Genomic DNA, 24,679 nt, shown 5'->3' with positions numbered 1-24,679 from the left:
GTGAGTGAGTGGTCCATAATCAACGTTTTTAAACTGAGTGAGTGGTGGTGGAGAGTGGGTGGTGGTGGTGAGTGGTGGTGAGTGAGTGGTGGTGGTGAGTGGTGGTGAGTGGGTGGTGGTGGTGAGTGAGTGGTGGTGGTGAGTGAGTGGTGGTGGTGAGTGGTGGTGAGTGAGTGGTGGTGGTGAGTGAGTGGTGGTGAGAGTAGTGGTGAGTGAGTGGTGGTGGGTGAGTGTGGTGGTGAGAGAGTAGTGGTGAGTGAGTGAGCAGTGGTGAGTGAGTGGTGGTGAGTGGTGGTGAGTAGTGGTGGTGGTGAGTGAGTGGTGAGTGAGTGGTGGTGAGTGAGTGGTGGTGAGTGATGGTGAGTGAGTGAGTAGTGGTTAGTGGTGAGTGAGTAGTGGTGGTGAGTGAGTAGTGGTGGTGAGTGAGTGGTGGTGGTGAGTGAGTAGTGGTGGTGAGTGAGTAGTGGTGGTGAGTGAGTAGTGGTGGTGAGTGAGTAGTGTGGTGAGTGAGTGGTGGTGGTGAGTGAGTGGTGGTGGTGAGTGAGTGGTGGTGGTGAGTGAGTGGTGGTGAGTGAGTAGTGGTGGTGAGTGGGTGGTGGTGAGTGAGTGGTGGTGAGTGAGTGGTGGTGGTGAGTAGTGGTGGTGAGTGAGTGGTGGTGAGTGAGTAGTGGTGGTGAGTGGGTGGTGGTGAGTGAGTGGTGTTGAGTGAGTGGTGGTGGTGTTGAGTGAGTGGTGGTGGTGAATGGGTGGTGGTGAGTGAATGGAGGTGGTGGTGGGTGAGTGGTGGTGGTGTTGAGTGAGTGGTGGTGGTGAATGGGTGGTGGTGAGTGAATGGAGGTGGTGGTGGGTGAGTGAGTGTGGTGGGTGGGGGTGAGTGAGTGTGGTGGTGGTGAGTGAGTGGTGGTGGTGGTGAGTGAGTGGTGAGTGAGTGATGGTGAGTGAGTGGTGAGTGGGTTACGTGGAGCCTTGGTCTTGGTGAGGCTGTAGTCGGCACGCAGCGAGCGCGCCGTGCGCACCACGCTCAGCGCAAACTCAACACGCACCTCCACATCCACGTCGCGGAACGAGAACTACACACACACAGACACGCACACAGACACACAGACACACACAGACACACAGACACACACAGACACACAGACACACGCACACAGACACACACACAGACACACGCACACACAGACACACGCACACACAGACACACACGCACACAGACACACGCACACAGACACACACACGCACACACACAGACACACACACAGACACACACGCACACAGACACACGCAGACACAGACACACACGCACACACAGACACACACGCACACAGACACACACACAGACACACACACACGTGTGTAGGTACACACACAAACTACATTCTCCCCCACACTACCCCCCCTCTCCCCACTAACCCCCCCACTCTCCCAACGAACCCCTCCCCCACTAACCCCCCCCACTCTCCCCACTAACCCCCCCTTCTCCCCCCACTAACCCACTCCACTCTCCCCACTAACCCCCTCCACTCTCCCCCCACTGAACCTCTCCCCACTAACCCCCCCCCACTACTCTCCCCACTAACTCCCCCTCTCCCCCCCCACTAACCTCTCCCCACTAACCCCCCCACTAACCCCCCCCCACTCTCCCCACTAACCCCCCCCTTCTCCCCCCACTAACCCACTCCACTCTCCCCACTAACCCCCTCCACTCTCCCCCCACTAACCTCTCCCCACTAACCCCCCCCCACTAACCCCCCCACCACTCTCCCCACTAACTCCCCCTCTCCCCCCACTAACCTCTCCCCACTAACCCCCCCACTAATCCCCCCTCTCCACTCTCCTCACTAACCCCCCCACTAACCCCCCCCCTCTCCGCCACTCTCCCCCACTAACCCCCCCCCACTCTCCCCACTAACTCCCCCTCTCCCCACTAACCCCCCCACTAACCCCCCCCCCACTCTCCCCACTAACCCCCCCCTTCTCCCCCCACTAACCCACTCCACTCTCCCCACTAACCCCCTCCACTCTCCCCCCACTAACCTCTCCCCACTAACCCCCCCCCCACTAACCCCCCCCCACCACTCTCCCCACTAACTCCCCCTCTCCCCCCACTAACCTCTCCCCCACTAACCCCCCCCACTAACCCCCCCCCTCCACTCTCCCCACCACGCCCCCCCCACCACCCCCCCCCGCCCCACACCACCCCCCCCCCCCACACCACCCCCCCCCCCCCACTCACCTCGTGCTCCTCCGGGTATGGGCTCACAGCGATGGACCCCGGCGGGGGCCGTGCCGCCACCGCCGGCACCGGCCTGCGTGGCAGACGCTGGTACAGCTCCTCGGTGAGGAAGGGCATGAGGGGGGCGGCCAGACGCAGGCCCCTGTCCAGCACGAGTAGAGGGCCTCGCGGCACGCGGCCAGGCCCGGCGACGGGGGGGGCGGCGCCCTCCGCGGAGCTCCCGCCAGCGGCTTCACGCACTCCTGCGGCGGGGACACGGCCGCGGAGACAAGGGAAGCCGGTCATCTGGTTGTGTCTTATCTGGTTGTCTGGTTGTGTCTTATCTGGTCATCTGGTTGTGTCTTATCTGGTTCGCCGGATAGCGAGTAAGCCGGTTATCTGGTTGTCTATCTGGTTGTCTATCTGGTTCGCAGGATAGCCAGTAAGCCGGTCATCTGGTTGTCTATCTGGTTATCTGGATAGCCAGTAAGCCGATTATCTAGTTGTCTATCTGGTTCGCTGGCTAGCCAGTAAGCCGCTTATCTGGTTGTCTATCTGGTTCGCTGGATAGCCAGTAAGCCGGTTATCTGGTTGTCTATCTGGTTAGCAGGATACCCAGTAAGCCGGTTATCTGGTTGTCTATTTCGTTCGCTGGATACCCAGCAAGCCGGTTATCTGGTTGTCTATCTGGATACCCAGTAAGCCGGTTATCTGGTTGTCTATCTGGTTGTCTATCTGGTTCACTGGCTAGCCAGCAAGCCGGTTATCTGGTTGTCTATCTGGTTCGCTGGCTAGCCAGTAAGCCGCTTATCTGGTTGTCTATCTGGTTCACTGGATAGCCAGTAAGCCTGTTATCTGGTTGTCTATCTGGTTAGCCAGTAAGCCGGTTATCTGGTTGTCTATCTGGTTCGCTGGATACCCAGCAAGCCGGTTATCTGGTTGTCTATCTGGATACCCAGTAAGCCGGTTATCTGGTTGTCTATCTGGATACCCAGTAAGCCGGTTATCTGGTTGTCTATCTGGTTGTCTATCTGGTTCGCTGGCTAGCCAGCAAGCCGGTTATCTGGTTGTCTATCTGGTTCGCTGGATAGCCAGTAAGCCGGTTATCTGGTTGTCTATCTGGTTGTCTATCTGGTTGTCTATCTGGATACCCAGTAAGCCGGTTGTCTGGTTGTCTATCTGGTTCGCTGGATAGCCAGTAAGCCGGTTTTCTGGTTGTCTATCTGGTTCGCTGGATACCCAGTAAGCCGGTTGTCTGGTTGTCTATCTGGTTGTCTATCTGGATACCCAGTAAGCTGGTTGTCTGGTTGTCTATCTGGTTCGCTGGATACCCAGTAAGCCGGTAATCTGGTTAGCCATCTGGCCGGTCAGGAGGCTACGTGGTTGCCCAACTAGCGGGTTAAGCCGGCCACCCCGGCCGTCCGGCCGCCGGGGCTCACCAGGTAGACGTCGCACAGCTCGTAGAGCCAGAAGCTGTAGATGGCCGTGGTGATGGCGGGGAAGTCGTAGGAGCGGAACGCCGCGTCGCAGGCGCTCACTGGCGGCGCTCAAGCGGCTCAGGACCCAGCGTTCCATCTCGCCGGCACCGTCCGGCACCTGCACACACGCACGCACGGGCGCGCGTCCCCCCCCCCGCCGGTGAAGTACGGTTCAAGTCGCCCTCCCGCTTGACGCGGAATGCGCGCGGCGTACGTACGTACGTACGTATTGTGTGTGTGTGGAGGCAGCGGTTAGTGCTGCGCTGCGCTATGAACCCAGCGACACGGGTTCGATTCCCGCTCACTGTCAACACCAGTGACGATTATCTGAACCGGTCCCGGGCCTCCCCTAGGTCGACTCAGCCTCAAATGAGTAGTACCTGGTGCGGTGTGTGTAGTAAACATCGCCACTGGGGAGACAAAGGCGGCCGGGGCGTGGTGCTGGCCACCCCACCCCCCTCGTGTGCCACAGTGCCGGCCTTCATAGGTGCTGCTCGCTAACAGCACTTGCCCCTACAGTCTGTTAAGGCTACACGGGGGGGCCTTTGTCTTTGTGGTGGCGGGCGGTGGCGGCACTCACCGCGGCCGTCGCTGCCGGACGGAAGTCCGGGCCGAGCACCTTGAGACAGAACCGTGTGGCGTTCCACATCTTGTTGCAGAAGTGGCGGTAGCCGAGAATCCGGTTCACATCCAGGTTGATGTCTCGGCCTGGGTCAGGGCGGGGGGTGGCGGAAACGGATGGAGGCGGGAAATGGGGAAGAGGGAGGGTGAGATCGTTTAGACTCCAAGCCTGGTTCGGCCGTTGCACCATTTTGACTGTGAGGAGATTCGCAATCCTTGGATCCTTACCTGGCCGACGCCACGTGCACCCATCCCACATCTGGTTCCTGTCTGGCTCCTGGCAGTCCCACATCTGGTTCCTCCCCATCCCACATCTGGTTCCTCCCCATCCCACATCTGGTTCCTCCCCATCCCTCATCTGGTTCCTCCCCATCCCACATCTGGTTCCTCCCCATCCCACATCTGGTTCCTCCCCATCCCACATCTGGTTCCTGTCTGGCTCCCGGCGGTCCCACATCTGGTTCCTCCCCATCCCACATCTGGTTCCTGTCTGGCTCCCGGCGGTCCCACATCTGGTTCCTCCCCATCCCACATCTGGTTCCTCCCCATCCCTCATCTGGTTCCTCCCCATCCCACATCTGGTTCCTCCCCATCCCACATCTGGTTCCTCCCCATCCCACATCTGGTTCCTCCCCATCCCACATCTGGTTCCTCCCCATCCCACATCTGGTTCCTCCCCATCCCACATCTGGTTCCTCCCCATCCCACATCTGGTTCCTCCCCATCCCACATCTGGTTCCTCCCCATCCCACATCTGGTTCCTCCCCATCCCACATCTGGTTCCTCCCCATCCCACATCTGGTTCCTCCCCATCCCACATCTGGTTCCTCCCCATCCCACATCTGGTTCCTGTCTGGCTCCCGGCGGTCCCACATCTGGTTCCTCCCCATCCCACATCTGGTTCATCCCCATCCCACATCTGGTTCCTCCCCATCCCACATCTGGTTCCTCCCCATCCCACATCTGGTTCCTCCCCATCCCACATCTGGTCCCCCGTGTGATCTCCACGCGACGCCTCACCCTGTGCCGTGTAGGCGCACAGCGCGAATCTCAGGGCGTCCGTGCCGCACTCCGGGATTCCGTTGGGGAAGTCCGCTTTCTACGGGACAGGGGAGGGGAGAGAGGGGTTAGACATGATTTTACTGGTAGGAACGAAGTGGACCAGACCACCAATAGATTAATGTGTCCGTCCGTCCATCCGTCCGCGTCCGTCCGTCCGTGTATCAACATCGCCCCCTACTGCAAACACTTGGCATGACCCTGTCCGACAAGATGGCCGCCCGCTCTCCCTGCGATCTGTGAATTAAACAAGATGGCCGTCGCTTCCGGCGCATCACGGCAAAACTTTAAACTTCGCTTCAAAATTACTTTACTGAAACGCAGCACGTTTATTTAAAAAAAAATTACTTTACTGAAACGCAGCACGTTTTTTTAACACAGAGACAAGAAACATTTATTAACACAGAGACGAGATACATTTAATCGCCTTATTTGTGCACGAAAAGCATGGCGCGAGGCCTAGTGCGGCAGGCTTCGCGAGGCCTAGTGCAGAAGGTGGGGTTGGGTGGTGGTGGGGGGTGGTGGTGGGGGGTGGTGGTGGGGGGTGGTGGTGGGGGGTGGTGGTGGGGGGTGGTGTTGAGGGTGGTGTTGGGGGGTCTTTAAATCTCACAGCGTTTCTTGTCAAAACAAACACTTTTAATTAACGTTACACTAGAATACAGTTAAATTTTTTCTTTAACTCCTCTATACCCGGTCGATATCCCTGTACCGGTACTAAGTATTATTCCTACCAGCCCACCCCGCAGGGTCCTGTTTGTTATTTGACCAGGGTAAGGCCCCCCAACTGGGCTGCTGATGTAGCTCTTTGGTCAACAAGGGACCCGGTTGTTTTGTTTGTTGCGGTTGCACCCGATTCAAGAGCCGAATGGCTCACAGGGCTATACACTAGATTTAAAGCTTTCGTGACTGCAGGGATTCATCTTCTTGGTTCTTTCTGTAAAGTCACATAGAAGGGAAGTAATAAAATAATAAAACATAATAAAAATAATTCTCACGACGTTTTGGCCACAATGCAAGCAGCCGTCCTCAGGTGAAGAACAGGTATAAATTTCGATTTAAAGCTTTCGTGACTGCAGGGATTCATCTTCTTGGTTCTTTCGGTAAAGTCACATAGAAGGGAAATAATAAAATAATAAAACATAATAAAAATAATTCTCACGACGTTTCGGCCACAACGCAAGGACGGCTGCTTGCGTTGTGGCCGAAACGTCGTGAGAATTATTCTATTATGTTTTATTTTTATTATTTTATTACTTCCCTTCTACGTGACGACTTTACCGAAAGAACCAAGAAGAGGGCTATACCTAATAAATGAACTTTGAACAAACGAGAGCTCAACGGAGCGGCTCATCGTCGCGTAGAAATTAAACCGGGGCCGCCAAATGTTTGAAGGCGCCGGTGAGGGTCGGAGTTCACGGTGCTCACCGATGTTGGGAGGGATGACGGTGGTGGTGTGTGTTAGGGGGCAGGGGTAGAGCTATGATGGTGATGGTGGTGGGGGTAGGGTGATGGTGGTGATGGCATCACCTGCCCCTCGATGGCTTTCTGCACTTCGACAGGGTCGAGGTTTCCATCCTGCAGGGAGTCGTGTAGCTCCTGGAACGTCACCATCGTCACCATCAATATCAACATCATCACCATCATTAACATTACCACCATTAACATCATCACCACCATCAATATCAACATCAATATCACCACCAACAATATCAACACCATCAAGATCATTACCATCAATATCAACACCATAAATATGAACATCATCAATATCAACATCACCACCATTAACATAAATATCACCATCAACATCACCATCAACATCATCAACATCAACCGCCATCATCGTCACCATCAACATCAGGTCAGCCGAGGCACCGGGGCACCCTTTCGTGGTGTTCGTTGAGGCGGCGACCTCACATCGGCGCGACCTCGCCGGTGACCCCGGCGCGACCTCGCCGGTGACCCCGGCGCGACCTCGCCGGTGACCCCGGCGCGACCTCGCCGGTGACCCCGGCGCGACCTCACCTGCAGGGTGATGCCGTGGATGACGCTGACCGGGTCGATGACGTTGCCCAGGGACTTGCTCATCTTCCGCCCGTGGGCGTCGCGCACGATCGCGTGCAGGTACACCTGCACAGACAAAGGCGCCCCGCCACGCGCGTAGCCTCAATGGGATCGCTGGGGCAAGTGCCGTTGCCGTGCCGCTGACGGCGGCGGGTGCGGAGAGAAAGCCGCTCAGAGTCGGGGTGAGGGTGTCTCCGACACGGTGATCGTGGACCCAGGGAGGTAGAGAGACGCGGCACATTGTGAACCCCACGGGAGAGAGACACGGCCATTGTGAACCCAAAGAGAGGGACACGGCACAACGTGAACACAGAGAGAGACACGGCACATCGTGAACACAGAGAGAGACACGGCACAACGTGAACACAGAGAGAGACACGGCACATCGTGAACACAGAGAGAGACACGGCACATCGTGAACACAGAGAGACACGGCACATCGTGAACACAGAGAGACACGGCACAACGTGAACACAGAGAGGGACACGGCACATCGTGAACACAGAGAGAGACACGGCACAACGTGAACACAGAGAGAGACACGGCACATCGTGAACACAGAGAGAGACACGGCACAACGTGAACACAGAGAGAGACACGGCACAACGTGAACACAGAGAGAGACACGGCACAACGTGAACACAGAGAGGGACACGGCACATCGTGAACACAGAGAGAGACACGGCACAACGTGAACACAGAGAGAGACACGGCACATCGTGAACACAGAGAGGGACAAGGCACATCGTGAACACAGAGAGGGACACGGCACATCGTGAACACAGAGAGGGACATGGCACATCGTGAACACAGAGAGGGACACGGCACATCGTGAACACAGAGAGACACGGCACAACGTGAACACAGAGAGGGACACGGCACAACGTGAACACAGAGAGGGACATGGCACATCGTGAACACAGAGAGAGACACGGCACAACGTGAACACAGAGAGAGACACGGCACATCGTGAACACAGAGAGACACACGGCACATCGTGAACACAGAGAGGGACACGGCACATCGTGAACACAGAGAGACACACGGCACATCGTGAACACAGAGAGACACACGGCACAACGTGAACACAGAGAGGGACACGGCACATCGTGAACACAGAGAGACACACGGCACATCGTGAACACAGAGAGGGACATGGCACATCGTGAACACAGAGAGACACACGGCACATCGTGAACACAGAGAGACACACGGCACATCGTGAACACAGAGAGACACGGCACATCGTGAACACAGAGAGACACACGGCACATCGTGAACACAGAGAGACACACGGCACATCGTGAACACAGAGAGACACGGCACAACGTGAACACAGAGAGACACACGGCACATCGTGAACACAGAGAGACATGGCACATCGTGAACACAGAGACACACGGCACAACGTGAACACAGAGAGAGACACGGCACATCGTGAACACAGAGAGACACACGGCACAACGTGAACACAGAGAGAGACACGGCACAACGTGAACACAGAGAGACACACGGCACATCGTGAACACAGAGAGGGACATGGCACATCGTGAACACAGAGAGAGACACGGCACAACGTGAACACAGAGAGAGACACGGCACATCGTGAACACAGAGAGAGACACGGCACAACGTGAACACAGAGACACACGGCACAACGTGAACACAGAGACACACGGCACATCGTGAACACAGAGAGACACGGCACATCGTGAACACAGAGAGGGACACGGCACATCGTGAACACAGAGAGACACGGCACAACGTGAACACAGAGAGGGACACGGCACAATGTGAACACAAAGAGGGACACGGCACATCGTGAACACAGAGAGGGACACGGCACAATGTGAACACAGAGAGGGACACGGCACATCGTGAACACAGAGAGGGACACGGCACAACGTGAACACAGAGAGGGACACGGCACATCGTGAACACAGAGAGGGACACGGTACAATGTGAACACAGAGAGGGACACGGCACATCGTGAACACAGAGAGGGACACGGCACAACGTGAACACAGAGAGGGACACGGCACAATGTGAACACAGAGAGAGACACGGCACATCGTGAACACAGAGACACACGGCACAACGTGAACACAGAGAGACACACGGCACAACGTGAACACAGAGAGAGACACGGCACATCGTGAACACAGAGACACACGGCACAACGTGAACACAGAGAGACACACGGCACAATGTGAACACAGAGAGAGACACGGCACATCGTGAACACAGAGACACACGGCACAACGTGAACACAGAGACACACGGCACAACGTGAACACAGAGAGAGACACGGCACAATGTGAACACAGAGAGAGACACGGCACATCGTGAACACAGAGAGACACGGCACATCGTGAACACAGAGAGGGACACGGCACAACGTGAACACAGAGACACACGGCACAACGTGAACACAGAGACACACACGGCACAATGTGAACACAGAGAGAGACACGGCACATCGTGAACACAGAGAGACACACGGCACAACGTGAACACAGAGACACACGGCACAATGTGAACACAGAGAGGGACACGGCACATCGTGAACACAGAGACACACACGGCACAACGTGAACACAGAGAGGGACACGGCACAATGTGAACACAGAGAGGGACACGGCACATCGTGAACACAGAGAGAGACACGGCACATCGTGAACACAGAGAGGGACACGGCACATCGTGAACACAGAGACACACACGGCACAATGTGAACACAGAGAGAGACACGGCACAACGTGACGCGCCCACCTCCTTGAAGGGCAGCTTCCCGAGCAGCCGCAGTCCCAGCATGACCATCCGCGCCACCCAGAAGAAGAGGATGTCGTGACCCGTCTCCAGCAGCGCGCCCGGGTAGAACACGCGCAGCTCTTCCGTCTACGTCGTCACCATCGTCACCACCAGCAACATCGTCACCATCGTCATCACCATCGTCATCACCATCGTCATCGTCATCACCATCGTCATCACCATCGTCACTACCAGCACCATCGTCATCACCATCGTCACCATCGTCACCATCGTCATCACCATCGTCATCACCATCGTCATCGTCACCACCATCGTCACTACCAGCACCATCGTCACTACCAGCACCAATCGTCACTACCAGCAACATCGTCACCGGCATCACCATCGTCATCACCATCGTCATCACCATCGTCATCACCATCGTCATCGTCGTCGTCGTCATCATCGCCACCAACATCGTCACTACCAGCAACATCGTCACCGGCATCGCTGGCAGCAACATCACCAGTGGAGCGTCACCGTCACCGTCATCATCGCCATTGTCATCGTCATCGCCATCGTCAGCACCATCGTCATCACCATCGTCATCGCCAGTGGAGCGTCACCGTCATCATCACCATCGTCATCACCATCGTCATCACCACCGTCATCACCACCGTCATCACCATCGTCATCGCCATCGTCATCGCCACCGTCATCACCACCGTCATCACCACCGTCATCACCATCGTCATCACCATCGTCATCACCATCGTCATCACCATCGTCATCACCACCGTCATCACCACCGTCATCACCACCGTCATCACCACCGTCATCACCACCATCATCACCATCGTCATCGTCATCGCCATCTCCACCACCATCGTCATCACCATCGTCATCACCATCGTCATCACCATCGTCATCACCATCGTCATCACCATCGTCATCGCCATCGTCATCACCATCGTCATCACCATCACCATCTCCACCACCATCGTCATCACCATCATCATCGCCATCTCCACCACCATCGTCATCACCATCGTCATCACCATCGTCATCACCATCGTCATCGCCATCGTCATCGCCATCGTCATCGCCATCGTCATCGCCATCTCCATCACCATCGCCATCGCCATCGTCATCGCCATCGTCATCGCCATCGTCATCACCATCGTCATCACCATCATCATCGCCATCTCCACCACCATCGTCATCACCATCATCATCGTCATCACCATCGTCATCACCATCTCCACCACCATCGCCATCTCCACCACCATCGTCATCACCATCGTCATCATCATCACCATCACCATCTCCACCACCATCACCATCACCATCTCCACCACCATCGTCATCACCATCACCATCTCCACCACCATCTCACCTCGTCGGGCCAACCGAAGATGGAGAAGGGGAAGAGTCCGGATGAGAACCACGTGTCCAGCACATCCTCGTCTGCAACAACAACAACAACAACCACAACAACAACAAGCACAACAACAACAACAACAACGACAACAAGGACACAGGGTGAACACAATCAGTGCAAGCAGTGGATAGAGCATCACCATCACCACCACAACCACCACCACCGTCATCAACGTCACCACCATCATCACCATCATCACCATCATCACCATCATCACCACCACTACCACCGTCATCGCCACCATCGCCATCATCACCACCACCATCACCATCATCACCACTACCATCGTCATCGCCACCATCACCATCATCACCACCACCATCACCATTGTCACCACCATTACCACCGTCATCACCACCGTCACCATCGTCACCACCATCACCATCGTCACCACCATTACCACCGTCATCACCACCGTCACCATCGTCACCACCACTACCATTGTCATTGCCACCGTCACCATCATCACCACCACCACCACCACCATCATCACCACCACCACCACCACCACCATCGTCACTGCCTCCATCACCACCACCACCATCGTCACCACCACTACCATCGTCATTGCCACCGTCACCATCACCACCACCATCACCATTGTCACCACCACTACCATCGTCATCGCCACCACCACCACCACCATCACCACCACCATCACCACCGTCACCGTCACCACCACCACCACCACCACCATCACCATTGTCACCACCACTACCATCGTCATCGCCACCATCGCCACCACCACCACCACCGCCGCCGCCACAATGTGGGTGCAGGCTGCTCATAACGGTGGCGGTGTTGAGCGCGTTGTTGATGGCGACGATGCGAATGCTGACGACGTTCAGGGCGATGTTGCAATTGCTGGTGGTGATGACCACGATGGGGGTCACGATGGGGTCACGGTAGGGTCACGGTGGGGGTCATGATGGGGGTCACGGTGGGGTCACGATGGGGTCACGATGGGGGGGTCACGGTGGGGTCACGGTGGGGGGGGTCACGATGGGGTCACGGTGGGGGTCACCTTGCCGCAGTTGGATGAGCTGGGGGTCAACGTTGAATTTCTTCGCCGCTTTTGCCCTCGCCTCCTCCTCCGAGCGCCCGCTCACCCACAGCTCGTCCACATCGTCACCCTGCGTCCACCACCATCACAACAACAACAACCACCACCGTCACCACCACAACCACAACCACCACAACCACCGCTCACCCACAGCTCGTCCACATCGTCATCCTGCATCCACCACCGTAACCACCACCGTCACCACCACAACAACAACCACAACAACCACCACCACAACCACCACCACAACCACCACTCACCCACAGCTCGTCCACATCGTCACCCTGCATCCACCACCACCACAACAACAACCACAACAACAACCGCCGCTCACCCACAGCTCATCCAAATCGTCACCCTGCATCCAGCACCACCACCGTCACCACCACCATGACCACCACAACAACCACAACAACAACCACCGCTCACCCACAGCTCATCCACATCGTCACCCTGCATCCACCACCGTCACCACCACAACAACAACCACAACCACCGCCACAACAACCACCACAACCACCACCGCCACCACCGCCGTGCGGTAGTGCCGAGTGTCTCACCGGGCTGGCGGTGGTGTGGCCGCCCCCCTGGATGGTCACATGGTACGCGGGGATGCGATGCCCCCACCACAGCTGCCGGGAGATGCACCAGTCCCTGTGGGCACACGGGGCGGCCGGATCGGCGCCGACGTTCACCGAGATCATCAGCAGGAGCGCGGCCACGCGACACAGATACAGAGGCGTGCGTGTCACCCTTCAATGGTAACAGCCATGCACGCTCAAACGCGCAGCCAGCCACCTACCCCGCTCACTCACTCACTCAGCCACTCACTCACTCAATCACTCACTCAATCACTCACCCACCCACTCACCCAATCACTCACTCAATCACTCACTCAATCACTCACTCAATCACTCACTCACTCACCCACCCACTCACCTACCCACCCACTCACCCACTCACCCACCCACCCACCCACTCACTCACCCAAACACCCACCCACCCACTCACCCACCCACCCACTCACCCACCCACTCACCCACCCACTCACCCAACCCACCCACCCACCCACCCACTCACCCACCCACCCACTCACCCACCCACCCACTCACCCACCCATCCACCCACTCACCCACCCATCCACCCACTCACTCACCCACCCACCCATCCACTCACTCAATCACTCACCCACCCATCCACCCACTCACCCACCCACCCACCCACCCACTCACTCACCCACCCATCCACTCACTCAATCACTCACTCACCCACCCACCCACTCACCCACTCACCCACCCACCCACTCACTCACCCACCCACTCACTCACTCACTCACCCTCCCACCCACTCACCCACCCACTCAATCACTCACCCACCCACTCAATCACTCACCTAACCACTCACCCACCCATCCACCCACCCACCCACCCACCCACTCACCCACCCACCCACCCACCCACCCACCCACCCACTCACCCACCCACCCACCCACCCACTCACCAACCCACCCACCCACCCACTCACCCACTCACCCACCCACCCACTCACCCACTCACTCACCCACCCACCTACCCACCCACCCACTCAGTCACTCACCCACCCACCAACCCACCCACCCACCCACCCACTCACCCACTCACCCACTCACCCACCCACCCACCTACCCACCCACCCACTCACCCACCCACCCACTCACCCACTCACTCAATCACTCACCCACCCACCCACCCACCTACCCACCCACTCACCCACTCACTCACCCACCCACCCACTCACTCACCCACCCACCCACTCACCCACTCACCCACCCACTCACCCACCCACCCACCCACCCACTCACCCACCCACCCACCCACCCACTCACCCACTCACCCACTCACCCACCCACTCACCCACCCACCCACCCACCCACCCACTCACCCACTCACTCAATCACTCACCCACCCACCCACCCACCTACCCACCCACCCACTCACCCACTCACTCACCCACCCACCCACCCACCCACCCACTCACTCACTCACTCACCCACCCACCCACCCACTCACCCATCCACCCACCTACCCACCCACCCACCCACTCACCCACTCACTCAATCACTCACCCACCCACCCACCCACCCACCCACCTACCCACCCACTCACCCACTCACTCACTCACCCACTCACCCACCCACCCACCAATTCACCCACTCACTCAATCACTCACCCACCCACCCACCCACCTACCCACCCACCCACCCACCCACTCACCCACCCACCCACTCACCCACTCACTCACCCACTCACCCACTCACTCACCCACTCACCCACCCACCCACCCACTCACTCACCCACCCACCCACCCACTCACCCACTCACCCACCCACCCACCCACCCACTCACCCACCCACCCACTCACCAACCCACCCACCCACTCACCCACCCACCCACTCACCCACTCACTCACTCACCCACCCACCCACCTACCCACCCACTCAGTCACTCACCCACCCACCCCACTCACCAACCCACCCACCCACCCACCCACTCACCCACTCACCCACCCACCCACCCACTCACCCACTCACCCACCCACCCACCTACCCACTCACCCACCCACCCACTCAATCACTCACCCACCCACCCACCTACCCACCCACTCACCCACTCACTCACCCACCCACCCACTCACTCACCCACCCACCCACCCACCCACTCACCCACTCACCCACCCACCCACCCACTCACCCACTCACCCACCTACCCACCCACCCACCCACCCACTCACCCACCCACCCACCCACTCACCCACTCACTCAATCACTCACTCACCCACCCACCCACCTACCCACCCACTCACCCACTCACTCACCCACCCACCCACCCACTCACTCACCCACTCACCCACCCACCCACCCACCCACCCACTCACCCACTCACCCACCCACCCACCTACCTACCCACCCACTCACTCACTCACCCACCCACCCACCTACCCACCCACTCACCCACCCACCCACCCACTCACCCACCCACCAACTCACCCACTCACTCAATCACTCACCCACCCACCCACCTACCCACCCACCCACCCACTCACCCACTCACTCACCCACTCACCCACCCACCCACCCACCCACTCACCCACCCACCCACTCACTCACCCACCCACCCACCCACCCACTCACCCACTCACTCAATCACTCACCCACCCACCCACCCACCTACCCACCCACTCACCCACTCACTCACTCACCCACCCACCCACTCACCCACCCACCCACCAATTCACCCACTCACTCAATCACTCACCCACCCACCCACCCACCTACCCACCCACCCACCCACTCACCCACTCACTCACCCACTCACCCACCCACCCACCCACTCACTCACCCACCCACCCACCCACCCACCCACCCACCCACCCACTCACCCACTCACCCACCCACCCACCCACTCACCCACCCACCCACTCACCAACCCACCCACCCACTCACCCACCCACCCACTCACCCACTCACTCACCCACCCACCCACCTACCCACCCACCCACTCAGTCACTCACCCACCCACCCCACTCACCAACCCACCCACCCACCCACCCACTCACCCACTCACCCACCCACCCACCCACTCACCCACTCACCCACCCACCCACCTACCCACCCACCCACCCACCCACCCACTCACCCACCCACCCACTCAATCATTCACCCACCCACCCACCTACCCACCCACTCACCCACTCACTCACCCACCCACCCACCCACCCACTCACTCACTCACCCACCCACCCACTCACCCACTCACCCACCTACCTACCTACCCACCCACCCACCCACCCACTCACCCACCCACCCACCCACTCACCCACTCACTCAATCACTCACTCACCCACCCACCCACCTACCCACCCACTCACCCACTCACTCACCCACCCACCCACCCACTCACTCACCCACTCACCCACCCACCCACCCACCCACTCACCCACTCACCCACCCACCCACCTACCTACCCACCCACCCACTCACTCACTCACCCACCCACCCACCCACCTACCCACCCACTCACCCACCCACCCACCCACTCACCCACCAACTCACCCACTCACTCAATCACTCACCCACCCACCCACCTACCCACCCACCCACTCACCCACTCACTCACCCACTCACCCACCCACCCACCCACCCACTCACCCACCCACTCACCCACCCACCCACCCACTCACTCACCCACCCACCCACCCACTCACCCACCCACCCACCCAACATCATCATCATCCACCGTCGTCACAACACATGGCCCTCAGCCGTAGTAATCGCAGCTGGTGTGCGTCACACCGCGCGCCCACGTTTAGTTTCTTCCGCACACAAACCCCCGACTGTGTCCCCGCACCTGATGTTGTCCATCCAGGAGAACCACGTCTTGCGGAAGGCGTGCGGCACGATGGCGAGCTCGCCGCTGCGCACCGAGGCCGATGCGGCGGCGGCCATGTCGGCACAGCGGACGTACCACTGGGGCCGCAGCAGCGGCTCCACCACGTCCTTGGAGCGACTGCGGGCGGGGAGAGGTCGGCGGTGATGTTGGTGATGTTGGTGATGGTGGTGGTGGTGATGTTGGTGATGTTGGTGATGGTGGTGATGTTGGTGGCGGCGACGACAGTGGTGGTGCTGGTGGTGCTGGTGATGGTAACGATGTTGGTGATGATGGTGATGTTGGTGATGTTGGTGGTGGCGGCGGCGATGGTGGTGGTGATGTTGGCGATGTTGGCGGTGGTGGTGATGTTGGTGATGATGGTGGTGGTGGTGATGTTGGTGATGTTGGTGACGATGTTGATGGTGGCGACGGTGGTGATGGTGACAATGTTGATGGTAGTGATGATGATGGTGGTGACGATGATGGTGGTGATGTTGGTGAAGATGTTGATGGCAGTGATGATGATGATGATGGTGGTGATGTTGGTGAAGATGATGATGGTGGTGACGATGATGGTGGTGGTGGTGATGTTGGTGAAGATGTTGATGGTGGCGATGGTGGTGATGTTGGTGACGGTGACGGTGGTGGTGATGGTGACAATGTTGATAGTAGTGTTGATGGTGGTGATGATGATGATGCTGGTGGTGATGTTGGTGAAGATGATGATGGTGGTGACGATGATGGTGGTGACGATGATGGTGATGGTGGTGGTGATATTGGTGATGTTGGTGATGTTGGTGATGTTGGTGGCGATGTTGATGGTGGTGACGATGATGGTGGTGACGATGATGGTGGTGGTGGTGATATTGGTGATGTTGGTGATGTTGGTGGTGATGTTGGTGGCGATGTTGATGGTGGTAACGATGATGATGGTAACGATGATGATGATGATGGTGGTGGTGATGTTGGTGATGTTGTTGATGGCAGTGATGATGATGGTGACGATGATGGTGGTGATGGTGGTGATGATGATGGTAGTGATGATGATGATGTTGGTGATGGTGATGTTTGTGATGATGTTGGTGATGTTGGTGATGATGTTGGTGATGTTGGTGATGGTCACCTGCAGATGGGCACCACCATGGGGTTGTCGGTGACTCCGCGTGCCAAACCACGTTCCTCCAGCGCACGCAGCACCGACACCCTAGCGTCAAACCTGCGCATTCCCCTACACCAACATCACCACCACCATCACCACCATCAACACCATCAACATCACCATCATCATCACCATCATCATCACCATCACCACCATCACCACCATCACCACCATCATCATCATCAACACCATCACCACCACCATCATCATCATTAACACCATCACCACCACCATCAACACCACCATCAACATCAACACCACCATCAACACCATCACCACCATCATCGCCACCATCACCACCATTGCCACCATCACCACCACCACCATCACCACCATCGCCACCATCATCACCACCACCACCACCATCGCCACCATCACCACCATCACCACCATCATCACATTATCATCGCAACCATCATCACCACCATCACCACCATCATCAACATCAACACCATCACCACCGTCATCACCAACACCATCGCCACCATCGCCACCACCATCACCACCATCACCACCACCATCATCACCATCACCACCATCGCCACCATCACCATCGCCACCATCACCACCATCACCACCATCATCATCATCAACACCACCATCGTCACCACCACCACCACGGGTCACCGTCGTTGTCACCACCACCATCATCATCATCAACACCACCACCACCACCGCCACCCACCACGGTCACCGTCGTCACCACCACCGCCACCACCGTGGTCACCGTGGCGATGGTGGCGATGCCGGCTCACCAGGAAGGGTGGCGGCACGTTGATGAGGGTGCCGCTCGAGTCCAGGATGGTGACGGTCTCCAGGCCGTGCCGCGACCCGCACTCAAAGTCCGTGGGGTCGTGACCCGGAGTGAGTTTCACCGCGCCTGGCGCACACACACGCACACACACACACATACATACGTACATACACACACACGCGCACACGTACACACACACGTACACACACGTACATACACACACACGTACACACGTGTACACACGCACACACGCACACGTACATACACACGCGCACACACACGCACCCACACACACGCACGCACACACGCACACGTACACACACACATACACACACGTACATACACACACACGTACACACGTGTACACACGCACACACGCACACGTACATACACACGCGCACACACACGCACCCACACACACACACGCACACACGCACACACACGCACGCACGCACGTACACACACGCACGCACACACGTATATACATGCACGCACACACACGTGTACACGTACGCACACACACGCACGTACGCACACGCACGTATGTACATACACACATACACGTCTGTCTGTCTAATGTGTCTCTCTGTCTGTCTTTGTCTCGCTGTGTCTGTCGGCTCATAATGTGCAAAGTGTGGCCGTGTGGGTGAGTTCACGGTGGGTGGGGGGTTGAGTGGGTGGGTGGGGAGGTGGGGAGGTGGGTGGGGTGGGTGGGTGGGGAGGTGGGTGGGTGGGGGGGTCACGGTGGCCGTGTGGGTGGGGGGTGGCCGTGTGGGTGGGTGGGTGGGTGGGGGGGTGGGGGGATGGGGGTGGGGTGTGGGGGGGGTGGGGGGAGGTGGGGGGTGGGTGGGGGTGGGTCACCTGTCCCGAAGTTGGTGTCCACGAAGTCGTCGTGGACGATGGGCAGGCGGCGGCCGCAGAACGGGTGCAGTACGAAGCGACCTCGCAGGTGCTGTCAGCCGCAACAACCACCACCACCACCACCACCACGTTAACCCCATCAACAACCACCACCACCACAACCACCACCACGTTAACCCCATCAACCACCACCACCACCACGTTAACCCCATCAACAACCACCACCACCACAACCACCACCACGTTAACCCCATCAACCACCACCACCACCACGATAACCCCATCAACCACCACCACCACCACGATAACCCCATCAACCACCACCACCACCACGATAACCCCATCAACCACCACCACCACCACGTTAACCCCATCAACCACCACCACCACCACGATAACCCCATCAACCACCACCACCACCACGATAACCCCATCAACCACCACCACCACCACGATAACCCCATCAACCACCACCACCACCACCACGTTGACCCCATCAACAACCACCACCACCACGATAACCCCATCAACCACCACCACGTTAACCCCATCAACCACCACCACCACCACGATAACCCCATCAACCACCACCACGTTAACCCCATCAACCACCACCACCACCACGTTAACCCCATCAACAACCACCACCACCACGTTAACCCCATCAACCACCACCACCACCACGATAACCCCATCAACCACCACCACCACCACCACGTTGACCCCATCAACAACCACCACCACCACGATAACCCCATCAACCACCACCACCACCACCACGTTGACCCCATCAACAACCACCACCACCACGATAACCCCATCAACCACCACCACGTTAACCCCATCAACAACCACCACCACCACCACGATAACCCCATCAACCACCACCACGATAACCCCATCAACCACCACCACCACCACGATAACCCCATCAACCACCACCACCACGATAACCCCATCAACCACCACCACCACCACGTTAACCCCATCAACCACCACCACCACCACGATAACCCCATCAACCACCACCACCACCACGCTAACCCCATCAACCACCACCACGCTAACCCCATCAACCACCACCACCACCACGTTAACCCCATCAACCACCACCACCACCACGATAACCCCATCAACCACCACCACCACCACGATAACCCCATCAACCACCACCACCACCACGATAACCCCATCAACCACCACCACGATAACCCCATCAACCACCACCACCACCACGATAACCCCATCAACCACCACCACGCTAACCCCATCAACCACCACCACCACCACGCTAACCCCATCAACCACCACCACCACCACGCTAACCCCATCAACCACCACCACGCTAACCCCATCAACCACCACCACCACCACGATAACCCCATCAACCACCACCACCACCACGATAACCCCATCAACCACCACCACCACCACGATAACCCCATCAACCACCACCACGATAACCCCATCAACCACCACCACCACCACGATAACCCCATCAACCACCACCACGATAACCCCATCAACCACCACCACCACCACGCTAACCCCATCAACCACCACCACCACGTTAACCCCATCAACCACCACCACGTTAACCCCATCAACAACCACCACCACCACGCTAACCCCATCAACCACCACCACCACCACGCTAACCCCATCAACCACCACCACCACGTTAACCCCATCAACCACCACCACGTTAACCCCATCAACAACCACCACCACCACGCTAACCCCATCAACCACCACCACCACGTTAACCCCATCAACCACCACCACGTTAACCCCATCAACAACCACCACCACCACGTTAACCCCATCAACAACCACCACCACGTTAACCCCATCAACCACCACCACGTTAACCCCATCAACAACCACCACCACGTTAACCCCATCAACAACCACCACCACCACGATAACCCCATCAACCACCACCACGTTAACCCCATCAACAACCACCACCACGTTAACCCCATCAACCACCACCACCACCACGTTAACCCCATCAACCACCACCACCACGTTAACCCCATCAACCACCACCACCACCACGTTAACCCCATCAACAACCACCACCACCACGATAACCCCATCAACCACCACCACCACGTTAACCCCATCAACCACCACCACCACCACGATAACCCCATCAACCACCACCACGTTAACCCCATCAACCACCACCACCACCACGTTAACCCCATCAACAACCACCACCACCACGCTAACCCCATCAACCACCACCACCACGTTAACCCCATCAACCACCACCACCACGTTAACCCCATCAACCACCACCACCACCACGTTAACCCCATCAACAACCACCACCACCACGATAACCCCATCAACCACCACCACCACGTTAACCCCATCAACCACCACCACCACGTTAACCCCATCAACCACCACCACCACCACGTTAACCCCATCAACAACCACCACCACCACGATAACCCCATCAACCACCACCACCACGATAACCCCATCAACCACCACCACCACGTTAACCCCATCAACCACCACCACCACCACGTTAACCCCATCAACAACCACCACCACCACGATAACCCCATCAACCACCACCACCACGTTAACCCCATCAACCACCACCACCACCACGTTAACCCCATCAACAACCACCACCACCACGTTAACCCCATCAACAACCACCACCACCACGATAACCCCATCAACCACCACCACCACGTTAACCCCATCAACCACCACCACGTTAACCCCATCAACCACCACCATGTTAACCCCATCAACCACCACCACCACCACCATGTTAACTCCATCAACCAGCACCACGACAACCACCACGTTAACCCCATCAACCACCACCACCACCACGTTAACCCCATCAACCACCACCACCACGTTAACCCCATTAGCCAATGCAACAACCACCACCACGTTGACCCCATCAACCAACGCGTCGACCACAACATCAACCACAATGTTCACTATGGCCACAGAGAGAGACGCAAACCACCGAGACCTGCCGTGACCTCCCATGACCTGCCGTGACCTGCCGTGACCTTCCGTGACCTCCCGCGACCTCACCGTGTAGCGGGGATCGTCGGGGTGGACTGCGACGCCCGTGTCTCCCAGCATGGTCTCCACTCGCGTCGTCGCCACCACCACCTCCTCGTCTACGCCGGAGGGACAACGGGGGGAGACAAGGGGGGGGGACAAGGGGGGGGGGACAAGGGGGGGGGGGAGACAAGGGTGAGACGTGAATGGAGACAAGGGTGAGACGCAGGGAGACACAGGAGAGACGCGGGGAGACGCGGGGGAGACGCGGGGAGACACGGGGAGACACGTGGAGAGACACGAGGAAGACACGGGGAGACACGGGGGGGAAGCGGGGAGACACGAGGAAGACACGGGGAGACACGGGGGGACAGGGGGAGACGCGGGGGAGACACGGGGAGACAAGGGTGAGACGCAGGGAGACACGGGGGAGAAACGGAGAGACACGGGGAGACACGGGGAGACACGGGGAGACACGGGGGAGAAACGGGGAGACACGGGGGAGACGCGGGGAGACACGGGGGAGACGCGGGGGAGACGCGGGGAGACACGGGGAGACACGGGGGAGAAACGGGGAGACACGGGGGAGACGCGGGGAGACACGGGGGAGACGCGGGGGAGACGCGGGGAGACACGGGGAGACACGGGGAGACACGGGGAGAAACGGGGAGAAACGGGGAGACACGGGGAGACACGGGGAGACACGGGGAGACACGGGGAGACACGGGGAGACGCGGGGGAGACGCGGGGGAGACACGGGGAGACACGGGGAGACGCGGAGAGACGCGGGGAGACACGGGGAGACACGGGGAGAAACGGGGAGAAACGGGGAGACACGGGGAGACACGGGGAGACACGGGGAGACACGGGGAGACACGGGGGAGACGCGGGGGAGACGCGGGGAGAAACGGGGAGACACGGGGAGACACGGGGAGACACGGGGAGACACGGGGAGACACGGGGAGACACGGGGAGACACGGGGAGACACGGGGGAGAAACGGGGAGACACGGGGAGACACGGTGAGACACGGGGAGACGCAGTGAGACACGGGGGGAGACACGGGGAGACACGGGGGAGACCACCACCACCACCACCACCCTCACCACCACCACCACCACACTCACCACCACCCTCACCACCACCCTCACCACCACCACCACCACCACCACACTCACCCCTACCACCACCACCCTCACCACCACCATCACCACCCTCACCCTCACCACCCTCACCTGAGTCCTCCACCTTGTAGGCGAAGGACACCAGGACTCCTCACCACCACCACCATCACCACCACACTCACCCTCACCACCACCACCACCACCACCCTCACCACCACCCCCACCACCACCACCACCCTCACCACCCTCACCACCACCACCCTCACCACTACCACCCTCACCACTACCACCACCACCACCCTCACCACTACCACCACCACCACCCTCACCACCACCACCCTCACCACCACCACCCTCACCACCACCCTCACCACCACCACCACCCTCACCACCACCACCCTCACCACCACCACCACCCTCACCACCACCACCCTCACCACCACCACCCTCACCACCACCACCACCCTCACCACCACCACCCTCACCACCACCACCACCACCCTCACCACCACCACCACCCTCACCCTCACCTGAGTCCTCCACCTTGTAGGCGAACGACACCAGGACTCCTCACCACCACCACCATCACCACCACACTCACCCTCACCACCACCACCACCCTCACCACCACCACCA

General features: G+C 58.5%; 1 protein-coding gene across 1 annotated transcript in view; it reads right to left on the bottom strand.

Annotated features, from left to right (window-relative positions):
• LOC144952578 (valine--tRNA ligase-like) overlaps nt 1–24,679 on the bottom strand; it is a 54,052-nt gene that overhangs the window by 5,633 nt on the left and 23,740 nt on the right. The window contains 18 exon segments of the mRNA XM_078883049.1: nt 959–1,070; nt 2,237–2,385; nt 2,388–2,478; nt 3,655–3,753; nt 3,755–3,811; nt 4,274–4,401; nt 5,335–5,413; nt 6,901–6,969; nt 7,399–7,503; nt 10,210–10,335; nt 11,585–11,655; nt 12,654–12,762; nt 13,253–13,346; nt 17,078–17,236; nt 18,222–18,326; nt 19,005–19,137; nt 19,873–19,963; nt 22,951–23,039. Coding sequence (XP_078739175.1) covers nt 959–1,070; nt 2,237–2,385; nt 2,388–2,478; nt 3,655–3,753; nt 3,755–3,811; nt 4,274–4,401; nt 5,335–5,413; nt 6,901–6,969; nt 7,399–7,503; nt 10,210–10,335; nt 11,585–11,655; nt 12,654–12,762; nt 13,253–13,346; nt 17,078–17,236; nt 18,222–18,326; nt 19,005–19,137; nt 19,873–19,963; nt 22,951–23,039 — 1,866 coding nt within the window.

Source organism: Lampetra fluviatilis, chromosome 68 (genome assembly GCF_964198595.1).
Source record: "Lampetra fluviatilis chromosome 68, kcLamFluv1.1, whole genome shotgun sequence".
Lineage (NCBI taxonomy): Eukaryota > Metazoa > Chordata > Hyperoartia > Petromyzontiformes > Petromyzontidae > Lampetra > Lampetra fluviatilis.
Note: the sequence above shows the minus strand (reverse complement) of the source record. Positions and strands in the feature narration are given on the sequence as shown.